Source organism: Heterocephalus glaber, unplaced genomic scaffold, assembly GCF_053883595.1.
Source record: "Heterocephalus glaber isolate CG9 unplaced genomic scaffold, H.glaber_assembly_v1.0 deba00001572, whole genome shotgun sequence".
Classification (NCBI taxonomy): Eukaryota; Metazoa; Chordata; class Mammalia; order Rodentia; family Bathyergidae; genus Heterocephalus; species Heterocephalus glaber.
Window position 1 is genome coordinate 11,574,443 of NW_028258357.1, and position 15,865 is coordinate 11,590,307.

Genomic DNA, 15,865 nt, shown 5'->3' on the forward strand with positions numbered 1-15,865 from the left:
CATCTCTGGTCATTTTCTTGAATGATCGTGATGATCAAATGAATTCTCTTTGCTCTCTATTAAATGCCACGTAAGTGTACTAAGTACCTTACTTAACAAAATTTAAGTCACAGAGACAGCCTATGAGAAAATTGAAACTCCACATCAGTTAGGATGCTTATAAGAGCAAGTACCAGAAAATTAGCTTAAATAATCCAGGATTTTATGGGTCCATGTGATTGGAAAGTTCAATGTTGGGGAGAACTCACGTTGATTCCATCAAGGGGCTCAAAATCAAGGAAAAATTTCTTTCCATGTTTCATCCCTGCTTCCGCGGCATTCCCCTCATACTATGACTGATTCTTTTACAGGCACCTGATGGCTGCTGTCCTCCAGCTCATGGGGAGAGAGAAAGAAAGAGAGAGGAGAGAACAGAGAAAGAACCCATATATAGCAAAAGCCCGGTGATTCATTCTGATAGCCCAGCTTGTTGCTGTGCCCGCTCCTGTGCCAACTCCTCCAGCTGGCTGAGGAAGGAGCAGCAGCTGGCTTAAGGCGGCAGTCAGGGCGCAGCACGGGGCAAACTCTGCTGAACCCTTGGGACCAAAGCAGCTCCAGGAAGGGGTGGGGGGGGATACTAAAGTGAACCCCAGGCTATGGTTAGGGAAGGGTAGCACTGAAGCTGGTGTCCCCCGGTGAATGACTCCCTCAGAGCACTAACCCCTGAGTATCCTGTCTCCCCCCCATCACAAGGAACTGCCACAGAACTTTCTGTCACACTGTAGCTGCCCAGGCTCTTCAAACTAACATTTTCTGTTTAAGGAAGTTGAATTTATTTTCACATGTCCCCAGTGTATTTAAGTAATGTGCACTTTGCTTTGCACAATATGAGTCTCCCAAAGTTGCCTATGGATTCAAAACTGGTAATTCACATAGCAATGTAAATATATTTGTCGGCTCAGTATTTTTGTAGTGCATTTGTAGACTCAGTATATTTGTAGACTCGGTTAAAAAAAAAAAAAACATGACAAAGAATTTCTGTAAAGCCCTGAATCTCACAGCAAAAAGAATATTTCTTTTAAATTGTCCCAGGTGGGCTGTTCTGATCAGTTCTGGTTTTCTTGACAATTAGCTGTTTCAGATGCTTGGGTTGAAGTGACAGATTTTCAGATGCCCAAGACTATGTGGATTTGGGAAGCCCTTTGTCAGTGCTGCTCAAGACATGGCTGTAGACCAGCCTCTTTGGAGTCACTTGGGAACTTGTTAGATGCCCTTAAACCCCCTCACAGACTTAGGGAATCACAAACTCTAGGATTGAACCCAGCAAGCTATGTTTTAACGAGGCCTCAACAGATACTGATCCATGTCCGAGAGCCACTTGTGGCGCTGATTAAACAATGTAGAGTGAGAGTTGGAGGACAGCTGTCTATAGTCCACCTACAGTTCTTGAAATAGTTGGTCTCTTTGTGCCTTCCAAGGCTCTCCATCTTATACAGTGATACCTTGGTTCACAAACGCTTCTGTTCACACACAATTCAGTTGGCAGACAGAAGCTTTAGGTAAAATTTTGCTTCTGCTCTCAAGTTCCGCACTGGGTGACAAACATGACCGTGGCATCCTCTCCAGAACCGTGGAACGAATTACATCCACGAACCCAGCCACCACTGTATATATAAAGTATTCACTTTTCAATTAATTGTTCGCTCTTCCGTTTATAGAAATGAGGAGCAGGTCTTCTGTGTGAATTGCAGTTCTCTTTCTTGGCTTGCTGTGTAGTTCCCCTGATGTTGAAAGCATCAAATCAAAGAATAATAACCAAGACTCCTTGAATGTATTCATTAATATTTAACACCCTTGTCCAAGAGGAAACATCCTATTGGTTATCAGATATTAACTCACTAATTCTCTACTTTGAATTCCCTGAAAGTAAAGGCCATTTGGGTTTTTCCAGAGGAAGGAATGAGAACACAGCATGAGGACGTTTCTGCTCTCAGGTTGATGCTGTCGGTGCTCTGGGGTTTCCTTGGCAGCATGAAGCCCAGGAAGCCCATTTGGACAGATTGGTTTCAACAGGAATGTTCACATAACAACACTTTCATACTAAACACCACATTTCCAGTGTGTTCTATGAAGCTTCAATGTCATGATTTGTATTGAACAATTCTTAAGCCTTGGGAATACTGATTGCTACATTGTTTTGTAAAGTCATACCCAGGAAGTTTATGTTTAAAGTTTATGTTTAGTTTAGTTTAGCTTAAGTTTATGTTGAATCACAGGGCATGCTTCAGAATTTAAATACAAAAAATAACGTGCATTTATTTTTTGAAGATCTTTATGAATACACTAAAATATCTGCAAAATCATGAGTATCTTCTGGATGTGGATTTATGGAGACTTTTTGCAAACCTGGAGGAGTTAACTCAGGTGAGCCAAAATAGAAAGATGTCAGCAATGGTGTTTTAAAATTCACCAGAGGATCATGGAAACTGATGCTTGGAGTTACCTATGACTGTATCCATATTGGAGTATTGAATATGACATTCCATGTTGTGTTCCCACATCATCTTATGTCAGGAATTCAGATTTATAAGGAGTGCATCTGAGCACCTGTTGATATCTTCCCAGAAGATCATAGATATTAGCTAACCCTCATTTTTTCATTTTTCCACGGCTATTTAAGAAAGATGTATTCCACAGAACTTATTGTCTTCATAAATGCTTATTTGTAAGCGAACATCCTTTTTCACATATATTAGAAATAAGATATCTTTCTTCTCAAAAGGAAGGAAGAGAGATAGCTACATAATTTATTAAAATCTTATAAGAAAATATGCACTGGGGGGTGGAGGGAAATAATCTTTGAATTTTGCTAGCAGATAATTTGAAATGGGAAACATCTGTAAGACTGGCATTTGAAGGTCAGTAGATTTTTCTTCGTTGGCCCTGAGTGTGTGTCTATTCCTTTTCTCTTTCTCTCCGATCCTAGACAAGCCTTGGCTTTGTGAACGGTCTTTTCAGCATCATCAAGAACTACGTAGACGCATCTGAGGCTTTGCCATTGATGGACTTCATTTCTGTACTCACAAAGGTAAAAATCCTCCTAGGGGAGCTCAGCTTTGTGAGGTGAGCTTACCCGCTCCCAGGACAGTTGTTTGTAGCTACTTGATTTTGTTACTGTTGTTCCTGGAAAATTCAGTCACCAAGCTCCCGCAAAGGAACCCTCCTTTTCTGCACCAATCAACATTTTCAAAAATAACTTGCGGATTCTGTTTTCCCATTGTCACATCTCCTGCAGGTTTTACTAGCACAGAAATCTGCATGCATGGAAAAGCCTTTTCAAGTCTGCTTTTCAAATGACCAATTTAAAGCCATATTTGTAGCAATAGTTTAGCACTCACTAATTACATGGTTCAGTTGTTCTTCTAAAAGAAAGTGTCAGTCTCTCACAGAGGAGCAAAATACACCTGTGCCTTTGATGATATTTCAGTTTGTTAAATGAGGAGAAAAGAGGAAGATCTAAAGCCCTGGTTTGATAAATGCTACTTTTCTCTTGAATAGATATTTGGACATCTCCAACTTTTTTTACTTTAACTTTTTCAATTCAATCCCTGTCTAGTCTCATTTAGCAAGAGTTGAATTTTTATACTACACTAAAAAAAAAAAACCTAGGTTGATATTTATTGAGCACTTACAATGGGCAAAATTAGACAAGCCCCCGCCCTTGAGGGATTTTCAACCTATTGGTGGGATTAGTACAATAATGGGACTAATGGTTATATAATCAAATTGAGATCAATACTCCAGAATAAAAAGAACATAGACGCTATAAGCACACAACAAAGGAGGCCTTCTAGGTTGGGTGGAAGGTGAGGCAGTTACTGGCAGGAAAGGTGTCCCGGGACAATGCTACCGAAAGAAGAGATTGCAAAGGCGGAGGAGTTTCAACAAGGCCAAAATAAGGATGGAATTGGAAGCACCCAATTCACCCTTAGTGAACTTTACAAACACACTTAAATTTTTGAAACTTTGGAAAACAAGAAAAAGAATGTAAAGTTTGGGGAATTAGTTAAAATCTCAAGATTTCTCAATTCCAAGCCCACCATCCAGACCACAAAACTCTGGGCTCAGAGACGTGAAGCACAGCAGCAGCAGAACTTAATGGTAATTCTGCAGAATCTCTCCCCATTTCAGGGCCTAGAGGAAGTCACCTGGCCAAGCTTACCTGCAGGGGAGAGGGACAGAATCCTCCCCAGGAGGGGGAAACACGGGAAAGGCGACCCGTCTAGCGCAGTATCTCTGAAGAAGCTCACCAGCTGGAAGAATGGGACACCTTGTAATCACGCATGAGCCACGCGTGGGAGTCACAGAAAATGAAACCGAGGCCCGGAGAGAGCAGATAAAGTGGCTAAGGTCCTCAGCTAATGGGTGTTGGAAGTGGTTTTCTAAGCCAGACAATTAATGACTCAGCTCCTTGACAGTGGTCTCGTAGGCATGGCATTTCTCAGGCACTGCAACGTCCAGAGGGAAGAACTTTTCACCTTCAAGTCCTCTTCTCAGCATACCCATCAACACTCACCTTCTAAAATAAACTCATATCATCTCTTTAAAATTACTTCTTGCAAAAGCCAAAAACTCGGTGTTGCTCTCCATAGCATTCTGTTCTCAGAGGTCCAATAACAAAATATTTTTCTAGATTTGTGTTATATCTGATTTCTTTACTGTCCTATCCTTTAGCGGCCTCTCAGGCTGGGTCTGCTTCCGCTACTCACAGTCGCTGTAGCATTTCCAGGAAGTGTGTCTTCCTCCCCTGATTCCACCTAACTGTGATACAACTGGAAATCCCTTCATGGGACCCATGACATTCAGTTGATCAATAAATCTATCCATGGGCATGGGCCTTAGTACCATGGTAGACACTGTGGGATGCTAAAGGAAGTGTATGCCAGTAATGAGCCAGAAGTACTGCTGGAGAGTACAGCATAATCATCATTCCCCTCAAAGGCATTTGACTGAATTGGTGCCACATTGTACAACGTGGTGTTTGATCATTAACTATACGAATATATGTAGAAAAGTTGACAATTGGCCTTATTCTAAAACGAATTTGAGGTGGCTTACAAATGTGTAGTCATCTTGGCAAGCTTGAGGCATTATTAAATAAGGATACTGGAGAAAAGAGAAAAAGAGAGTTAGATTGGGTAAGACTATGAAAAAATGCATGCCACCAAATACAGAACACTTAACCGAGATGGTCCAGATTCCTATATGTTTTAGAAGAGAGGACAATCAAATTTGGGGGTATTTTGGAGAATATCTGATGAAAAGTTAAATGTTACTTTAATTACTTAATATCAATACAAGCTTAACATCAACTAACAGAGACAATGGAATCAAAGATAGCAGAAGAGAAAGAGAAGAATTAAAACATCCCAAATAGAATTTCCTGTAAGTATGGGGGAAAAGACTGTCCACTGAGGTGTTAACTTTATTATGAGAACACCATATTTTTTAAAAAGAATGCATTGTGGAGGGCTGGGGATTTAACTCAGTGACACCACACCTGCCTGGCAAGCACAAGGTCCTGAGTTCACTCCCCGGTACCAAAACAAAGAATGTATTGTGGAGATGACCTGTTTATATCCACACAGACATAGCTCCTGCGTGGTCATGGTGGCTCCTTCATTTCCCCCGCTTTTAGTTAATGATAAAAGTGCAGAGAAAGTGGAAGTCTGCCCAGGCCCAGGGCTCCGCCTAACTTCCGTCTGTTCTCCTCTGCAGTATTTCCGTGGGAGCCTCTGTCAGAGCCACCAGATGTACTGTTTGAACTACTCTGCTGCTGTGTTTTATCTGGAGACCCTGAGGCAGAGAGATGACTTTGGCATCTACTTAAAAGTAAAGTACCGGTTTACTTTCTCTCATAATTTTCCTAATACTCTTCAGGTAGAACAGATACTGAGAATTGTTATGCCCAAATCAAATGGAAAAGAAGAAAATTAATGACTTTTAATACATTTTTTACTGTAACTGCTTTTCTCATAAATACACCCTCCCTGCAAACAAGAGTTATGACTGGTGCACATCTGGAAGCATAATATCATGTAACATCCTTCTGGAAATTTGGGCTGGGGCTTGAAAATGTTTGATTTGTGCATTGGTTTGTTTACGGTAGAAATTGGCACATTGTAAGGAGAAAACTACTGCAAGAATGTAAGCTTTGTTGGGGACGAGAAGTTTGGCTCTTGTAGGATTGGGTCCAAATCCTATTGCATAAAAACTAGGAGCACCATTTAAATTGTATGCTATGTGAACGCGCCCTCTGCACAAGCTCAGAGGACACAATGTAACTGGTGCCTCCCAAATGTGCAACCTGAGGCTCTGGGGTCCCAAAGCACTAGAACAAGGAGTTTCTGCAGGGGCCCTTCAGTATTAGCAAATGAGTAGGCCAGTTCTCACTTTTCCTGGACTTTTTGAGCTCCTCTGACTTCCCTCCTTCTTGACATTTCTTTAGTGAGCACTGTATCCTCTCAGTACTGTGCCAGAGTCCTTTGGAAAGACCCAGGGAAAATGGTCCAAGCCTTTCCAGAAACCCAGCTCTTCCCTGCATTTCCGCAAGCCCCTGGCAAGATTCTCCTCAGAGGCTTGAGAGCAAAGTCTCATTGGTTCCTTGTGATTCAATTGTGACTCCAGAGGCCCTTGCTGTGGCCTCGATGTGTCAGGAAGCTTGGGTGTGTTGGGGATGAGCAAAGCGGAATGATTTAGGAGAGGACAGACCCTGTTTCTGAAGCTTCAGCTCCCAAAGTTCTTGCTACTCGCACTGAAAACAGAAAGCTCAGTAGATTTCCAAATACATACAATAATCACACAGCAAATGTTTCCCCTGGAAGCTGAAAGATAAGATTCTTAACTAAGCCCCCCAACCGGAGAGAATAGCATCCATTTCTCTCCCTTCCAAGGTAAGAGAAAGATATTTAACAAGATCCAGCCATCATTTTCAAATAACTGTGGAAAATCCCACTAAAATAGGGTGATACAGAAGGGTGGTTTATATCAACATATGAAATGTATATAATGTCCAAAGATCTTGAGGCAAAGGATGCAAGGGTATTAGGACAACAGCATGATACCCCTGATGGTCTTATAATGCACAGTGATTTACCACACACTTCATCAAACATCTCTTTTCACTCTTAGCACAAACCTATGAAGTTGATTATTTTGTCTCCACATGCCCCTGAAGCTCAGAAAGGCTATATGACATTTGCCAGGTCACATAGCCAATAAGTGGTAAATACAGAACCAAATAAAGGTCTCTAGGCAAAGATAGATATGTTTAGCCCTGATTAAATATTACACCATTATATGCAAGTCTTGAAAAATCACATGGTACTCCACAAATATGTACAGTTTTATGTATCTGTTAAAATTGATTTTAAATTTTTTTTCAGTCCAGTACTCTTTACATTAACACTGTTTCCAACTTCTCCTCAGAGCTACTTTCTATTGCCAGGGAATTGTTGACTCATGAAGCAAAAGGGAGGGGTGACTTTGGAGAGCCTTTAGAGGAGTCAAAAAGGAATCTGCCTTCCATGTCCCCACCACAGAGCAAAACGCTAAGCAGCTGGATATTGAGTCCTTCCAATGGACCAAGCACTGTGTTCCAGGCTGGACATCTGTGATCTCCCAGTCTACACAAAAACTCTGTGGAGCAATATTATCCCCGTTTTTCAGGATCTTAGACAAATTAGGCAACTTGCTGTAATATGGTTGTTCTACGACATAGGGAAAGTCCAAAATCAGGCATGTCTGAACCTGACATTTATTCCCCATCTATTCTCTGCTAGAAATATCTTTATAAGAGAGCTTAAATCATGTCAAAATGTGGGCTGCCGAAAATTGAATTTTGAATACATTGGAATGAATTTGCCCTCTATACTGTGGGAAGCTGGCTGTTGTGAACGTATAGAAATCACCTTGGTGAATCTTGCTAGAAGTAGGATTCTTGTTAGAAAGAGGATTCTTACCACTGTTTTACAATCAATTTTTCCTGGAAGTAGGATTCTAACCACTGTTTTACAAGCAATTAGAAGGATATAGAGGGAGAGACTGTGGATTTTTTTACTAGGACTCTTAGAGTAGCTCAATAGGTAAAAATGCTAGAGTTTATGGACTTGGTGTTGGAGGCGTTCTGGGCACTGCTCTATGCCTTGGCATGGACTCTCTCATTAAAGCTTCTCATCAACACAATGGAGTAGTCACCGTTATTATCTACATTTGGCACATAAGGTTTGAAGAGATCAAGTAAATCTCCTAAGGTTCCAAGGATACTGGCTGCCTCAGTCAAATGTTCCACCAAGACAGACTGACTAGCAGAACACTTTTATTTGTGCCCCTAACTCCCTTTGCTGTTCCCTTAAACACACTGGATATTTATTATAAAACAAAAGTAGCCTTCAATGATCTAAGCCCATCACTATAAGGCCTTTTTATGTCCAATCTCTCTTTTTAGAGCTGTTCTTTGATTTCCCTAATGGACCTGAAAAATAAAGCCAATAGAGAGAAGAAAGAAAACCTTATAGCTTTGCTTTTGTAGTTGTCAACCAACTTTTTTCAAGTCTTCTGAGGCTTCCAAAGCACTAAAAGCTTCTGATGATTGCTTCTCAGCCTTTTGGCTAAGATCAAGTGTAAAAGCTTCTGATATCCTTCCCTGAATCTTTATGTAAATTATTTACCAATGATGCATCTTGCCTGATTGATATCTCAAGAATTTGGGTATTTTCACTTTTACCCTCACTATCAGTGAGTGGTGGAAGTCAGAGCTCTTCTTCACAGCCTGGCAGTTGGGAGCAGTGGCCTGGGACTGTATGTTGTGAGGGGATACCTCACTGCTGTTGAGAAATCAGTTACTGAAACTCCCTAGCCATCCCAGAGGATCAGCAGGTGTCACTGGAATGCTGCTGAATCAGCCTAGAAATCAGTTAGTAAAGCCATAAATAACCCTCCCCATCTCAATTTTTCTACCTCCACCCTCCAAGTCTTTCCCAGCTGTCTCCTGCCTCCTTCTCCATTAATTCCAACCCCAATGAGAACCACAGCCACAGAAGATGGTTGAGAACTTGGAGGTCATCTAGTGCACCCCCACACACTTCACTGAAGAGGAGTCTGGGCTCCAGCGAAGGGAAGGTGGTCCTTGCAGCCTGGCTCCTGGAGCTCCGGGCACCATGCCTCAGGGCTCACTGGCATGACCCGATGTCTGTATGTAGGAGGTGTTCACAGCCAGATCCCTGTGAACAAAAGCCCTGTATGTTTTCCAAAGAAATACTCTGATAAGTCTGTTCAGGCGGCAGGGTGAGTTATGCCATCCTCTCACCTATGGACATGGTCCAGCTATGAGACAAGTGCAGATTGCTAAGCAGGAGGTTTGGAGAGGGGAGAAAGAGAAAGAACTGCCAGCACCATTGGGTTCTGGTGAGGGCCCTTGCTGGGTTGTAGACTACTACTTTCTCACATCCTCACACGGTGGAAAGAGCTAGAGAGTTCTCTGAGCTCTCTTTTTCCAGAGAAGAGAATGGAGCCAGCAAAATGGTGGTGGTGGGGTGTTGAACCCATTCCTACAACCCCAGGTCTTCAGTAAAATGAATGTACACACTCACAAAACATTTGGCAATAGAGGGTTTACAGTGGAAACTAACATAGGAAACCAACCAAGGTTTGAACCAAAATTCATGTTGAAATTTAATCCTCATTGTGAGGTACTAAGAAGTGGGAGAAGATGGAACTTTAAGAAGTAATTAGGGCTGGAAATTTAACTCAGTGGTGCCACCACCTGCCTCACAAGCTCAAGGTCCTGAGTTCAATCCCTGGTACCAAAAAAAAAGTAATTGGGTCGTGAGTGCTCTGCTCTTGTGAGGGAATTAATCCATATATAGGTTAATGGATTAATGGGTTATCACAGGAGTGGCATTGTTATAAAAGCCAGCCTTCTCTGGCTTGCTTGCTCTGTCACCATGTGATCCCCTGTACTACCTTGGAACTCTAAAGAGAGTCCCCAGCAGCAAGAAAGTTCTCACCAGATGCAGCCCCTGATCTTGGGCTTTCTGGTGTCCAGAACTGTAAGAAATAAATCTTTTTGTTATAAATTACCAAGTCTCAGGTATTCTATCACAGCAACTGAAAACAGCCTAAGATACAGGGGCTATGATTGATCCATGCTGTTGAGGGAAAAAATAGGATGTATAGAAATAGTATAAGTGAAAACAGGACCAGAGAGATCCATTAGTATCTTCATCCCCATAAGTTTGTAAATATTCAGAGAGCTCTGAACTTCTTTGAGCCATTGGCTTAGTGAGAGAGTTTGAGCCAGTTATACATAGATCTCTGAAACACAGTAACTGGTATTTGGGCATAAAAACATCTTTGGGGAAGCAGAGGGAGCACTCACAGTATACCCGGCCCATTTGCAGATGCCCCTGAAGGGTCTAGGTCACAAGGCAGAGGGTGCCCCTAGCCTGAGATCGAAAGGTGGAACTGAAGCAATAACCTACATTAAGACAGATATTGAGTGTAAGGGCAGGATCCCTGTTGTAGTTAACTTGGACTCCTATAGCAGAGTGCCACACAGGGGCAGCTTACAAACAACAGAAATTTCGAGCTCTTAAGGTTTAAAATCTGAGGTCGGGGTGTGTATTCATCAGTTTCCCTGTCACTAAGACATAGTACCTGACACCCACAACTTAGAAGAGGTTTGATTTGGCTCACAATTTCAGGGGATTCAGTCCATGGTGGGCTGGCTCCAGGGCAGAAATATCATGGTAGAAGGGAATGGCAGAACAAAGGTGCTTAGTTAATAGAGGCTGGGAAACAGAGAAACGAGAAAGGGCCAAGGACCTGACACAGATCCCCAAACCATGCCTTCCTGACCCACTCATACACACCCAAAAGTATGCTCCACCAATCTCTGCAAATCCCAAAGCCAATCAAGTTGACACTTTATCCTGCTTTTGAGGACCCTTTTCTGGGTAGTAGACTGTGTATCTTCATATGGTGAAAAAAGAAATACAGTTTTCTGAAGCCTTTCTTATAAAGCCACTAATTCTATTCATAAAGACTCCACACTTAGGATGCAGTCGTGTCTCCAAAATCTCCCCTCCTAATATCAGCCCATGAGGGGTTAGAATATCAACATATAAATTTTAATGGGTATACTAGTCTCCTCTCCCATTGCTGCAATATGACACCAGATATACACAATTTAAAGATACAAAGATTTATTTTTGCTCAGTTTCGCAGGATTCAATCCATGGTCACCTGACTCCACGTCAGGAACATCATGGAGAAGGGCATGGTAAAGCAGAACTGCTTAGTTCATGGGAGTAGGGAAGATGAGCAGGGGAACAGCACCAGAAAGGAAAAGTGAGGACCAGACATGGTCCCCAACCTACCCAGATACAGTGTGCTTTATTAATCCCCTGAGCAACTCCCAGGCCAGTCAAGTGGATAGCCATCACATCAAGATACAAACATTTGGGGAAGACCATGTTTTTGGACCCCACTGTAAAGAAGAACCATTGAAAAGGTTGTAATACCACAGTTCAGAAGAAAGGAACAGAGCTAAGTAATTGAGAAACTACATCCTCTTGAAACTGGTGTACCAGTCTCCAAAAATGATCTAGAAAATGTTAAACATCTTATAAGAGAGTTCATTAGCTGTCCATGCTTAATTATAAAGCAAGTGGTCTTAGAACACATGGAAGATTTCTCAGACTTTAGAGTTAAAGGAAACATGGTAAGCACAATCAATCACAAACAAAATTACTGAAATAAATGCAAAACAAGAGAAATTCTCATAGAATGCAGATAAAAAGGCCAAAGAAATTAAGACATGAAAGAGGAGAAGAGCGATGTAAAAGGCCTGTCCAGGAGATACAATCTACACATAATGAGAATACAGTATTACCTCAGTTCATGAACGCTTCTGTTCTCGAACAATTCAGCTTCCCAACATAAGTGATCAGGAAAATTTTGCTTCTGTTCACCAACTCTGCGTGAGTGGCAAACATGACCAGGGCCATCTTCACCAGCATCGTGGAACGGATTAAATTCACCAACCAAGGTACTACTGAGCCTGAAATAGGACAAAGCAAATGAAACTAAAACAATAGTTAAGGAATGAATTGAAGAAGATTTCCAGAGTTGAAGAATGAAGTAGGCCTGCAAATGAAAAAGACTCATGGGCTACCTGTAAATTTTCATGAGAAGAAAGCAACACCTAGACATATCCTAGTAACTGAACTCTGGTTTTTCTCTTGCAATTCTAAATGCCAGAAGACAATGGAACAACATCTATAGAGTTTTAAGGGAAAATAATTTGGAACCAGAATTACATGCCCTCCCAAGTTAGTATTTCAGTATGAAGGCAACTGGAAAACATTCTCAGACACCGAGGGGTTAAGAACATATACCATCCAAGAACCTCCTCTGAAAAGTTTGCTGAGTCATTTGCTGCAGTCAACAGAGAAATTAAGGAGTAGAAAGGCAATTGTATGAAAGACTTGCTAGTAATCATTTAAACTACTTAAGAACCATGATGTCTAAAATTGTTACATATAGGGTAATAAACCTAAATGTAAAAATAGATTTGTAAGCTAGTTCTAAAATTTTCAGTTTATATAGTTTTGAACTGTGAAAGTGCATGCAAATATTCAATGCACTGGGCAAATAAATACTGTTTTATTTTTGTAGTGTAGCATTAAAAATAAAGATGCATGTTGTTAAGCCAAATGTATGTTACATAGATAAAATTGTTTTGTCACTGTAGAAAGGACAAGTAGAGTTAAGACTCTCTAAATGTTAATCTGACAAAATTGGAAAACGGTACAGTTTTGTTTTCCTAAAAAAGAAAAAAAAAAAAAGACTAGCAAGTTCATAATGTTAATACTGATAATGTAAGGAGAAAATTTCCAGAGCACTGGTTGGAGAGGGGTGGATGTTTGAAATACTATTGGGAAAACTGGTTATTACTGCATCAGATGGGAGTTCATATGACTCAGTTTGTCATGAAGTTGTGGGCAAAAATAGAATATACACATTCAAAGTTTCTGGAAGTGAAAAACTAAGAAAAAGTAGCAAAAGAAAAACACCAAAGAAGCATTAAAATTTTCATTAAAATGTTGACAGAAATGGAGGTGAATTAAGCTCATAAACTGGTTAAATTCTCAATTACTAAGATCCAGATTTAGTTAAAAAAAAATCAATCTCTGATCTGAGATGCTCACATTTGTGTAAAACAAAGGTTAAAAGGGTTTAAAGGTCATAGAAACATTTTGGCCATAGAACTGGAGGGCAAGATCTTTATTAGGCAGAAATAAGGACATTACAAAATATTTCACATTTAAGAGACTTTATGTGGCATTCATATGTAAGATTTTTGTTCAGTATCTTGATGTGGGTGGTAGTTTTACTGGTGTAAACTGATATACATCTGTATTTTTTTAAACACATTTAAAATTAGTGAATTTTATGTACTTAAAATCCTTCAGTTAAAGAGAATACATGTAAAATAAAAAGGAACTCGGGATCCATTTAATATTAGTCAGTGGGATAACAAAAGAGAGAGGGAGCACACCCCAAGAATACTTTTGAATGTACCTATACACTGAGCTGCCAGTGACCTGCCTATGTATTCATAAAAGCCCAGAGGTCTTATATTCAGAGTGTGACATTCAGAAGTGTCACATTCAAAGAAACAGCCAACAGATAAAAACAAATGTAGGCTGGGGATTTAGCTCAGTGGTTCTACCGCCTGCCTTGCAAGCGTAAGGACCCAAGTTTGATCCCGGTACCAAAAAAAAAACAAAAAAAAGAAGGAAAGGAAAAACAAATGTAAAAGCTATTCTCATGTTTACTTGTGTTTCTCAAATATCATTTCTAGTACACCAGTGTATGGGCCATAACAATACTTATTAAAATTCCCTTCCTGTCTTTTCCCATCGCTTCCATACTGCCCATTTCCCAAACTCCAACTCCGAACTCTGCCTATCAAAAACTGGCTTTGTTCTGGTCTTCTTTCCTATTTGTTGTATATCACTTAAATCAACTCGTCTCTTTCAGTTTCTTTTTTTTTTCTTTTTTTCATTTTTGATCATTAGCCTGATTCTTCCCAACACAACAGAGTCAAGGAACTAACCCACCTAGCAAAACTTCTTCCTTCATCCTTCAATATCTCCAGTCTTCATTCTCATCTCTCCTAACTGCATCAAAACAAGGATGGGAACAAAGCTGGGGAAACCAGAATCTCTCTCAAGAGCTAGGGTAAACGGGCTGGAACACGCATTCATACATCTATCACTACCATGCATGGAACATGCAATTGAGGAAGGATGTTCATAAACTTTTCCTGTGCATCTGCATCTTGATAAGTTTCCCCTTTTAGGAGGACTGAGTAGTAGTGTTATAAGCCAAAATATCTGAAAAGGGATTCTGTAATTTCTTTAACTGAAAAGTAAAATTAGTAACATTCAATCATACTTCTTAGTTACATTTAAGAACCTAATTTCAGACCCTGAATTTGGCACTGTTACGTAGCAAAAGAGAGTTTAACATGGAATTTTCAAAATTCAAAGGTTATTCCATAGCTTATGAGTTTTCTCAGCAAGCTCACAGGTGCATCCTGTTGTTATTGAGTAAACTCTCCTAAGAAACTCTGGAGTCGCAGCTTCTTAGTGCCTGGATAAGAGAGGTGATATGCTGACAATGTGTGCTTTTGGCTTTCCCAGTGGTGTGAGCAAAATGAACAGTGCAGACGGCTTCATCTACCCGAGCTCTTGGTGGCCCCACTACACAGGCTTACCCGGTATCCCTTGTTGCTGAAGAACATCTGGAGAAGGAGTATAGACTCTACTGAGAAAATCATGATCTACTCCATCAAGGAAAAGGTGGAAAAATCTCTCCGTAAGTCCCTGAGACATCTGAGCTTAATTAAAAAGTTGAGGAGCCCTGTGGTTCCCATCGAGGCTAGGATGGAAGGTAATTCCATTGACTTGGGGTCATGACTCAGAAATAGGATCCATATTCAAGTTCATTATAAACCAAACACGTATAAAACAATGGGTTCCAACACATATAAAACATCCTGGCAAACTAATGGGAACTCTTAATATCAAGTTTACACAGGACATCGCTCTGCCTCCAAGGGTTTCAGAAGTGAGTTCAGGCAGGAAAGGTTCTACTTCCCAGATGATTGGCGTTGTTTTTTTGTTAACATCTATTCTGAACCCACACACAAAGCAAATGGGAGTAAACACCATGGAAAGCCTACCTGGAGAATAAATCACCATTCATCATTTTTCACAGAAATCCAGGGCCAATGTTATGCCAACTGCAATCTTAAAATCAAAATTTGGGAAAGAGAACTGGGTAAACCCTGTGATGGCTTAAGCTTATTTATGTACTTCTGTATAACTGGAATTCAAACAAAGATATCCATGGTATTTGTCTATAAAGTAGGATTTCCTGGTGGCTCTCAAGGGGGACATCTCCAAATGGTAGTTGTCAGCTAAAAATTATGCATTAGTGTTCCTCTGCAGATTTAAAAGTTAAATAACAGTTTAATGTGGAGGGGGTCATTCCTCTTTTTCAATCTTTTATTCAAATTTCAAAATGATCTAAGGGACTAGAATTAAGTTTATCAAGTGAATAAGAAACAAATTCAACTAAAGACTAACTTTTTGAAACTTCTAAAATAGTATTAAGGATTATTACTCATTTGGACGCTCATGAGGAAGATAAAAGCAAATCTGCTGGAGACTTCTCCATAAAAGATTCTCATTGTTGAAGGAATAGATCTGGGTGGCCTTTCTTTAAGTCTGTTTTCTTAAAGATGACAAATTCT

The 15,865-nt window shown here is 40.5% G+C and overlaps 1 protein-coding gene and 1 pseudogene across 6 annotated transcripts in view; both read left to right on the forward strand.

The window, feature by feature from the left end:
- The window catches only part of Plekhg7 (pleckstrin homology and RhoGEF domain containing G7), a 57,315-nt gene that overhangs the window by 26,784 nt on the left and 14,666 nt on the right, over window positions 1-15,865 (forward strand). For all 6 annotated transcript variants that reach the window (XM_021258476.2, XM_021258477.2, XM_021258478.2 and 3 more), the window contains 4 exons: window positions 2,308-2,403; window positions 2,966-3,067; window positions 5,758-5,871; window positions 14,751-14,925. In XM_021258476.2, the coding sequence (XP_021114135.1) occupies window positions 2,308-2,403; window positions 2,966-3,067; window positions 5,758-5,871; window positions 14,751-14,925 (487 nt within the window). The remainder of the gene's footprint in view (window positions 1-2,307; window positions 2,404-2,965; window positions 3,068-5,757; window positions 5,872-14,750; window positions 14,926-15,865) is intronic.
- Window positions 8,629-8,795, forward strand: LOC147823574 (U2 spliceosomal RNA; annotated as a pseudogene).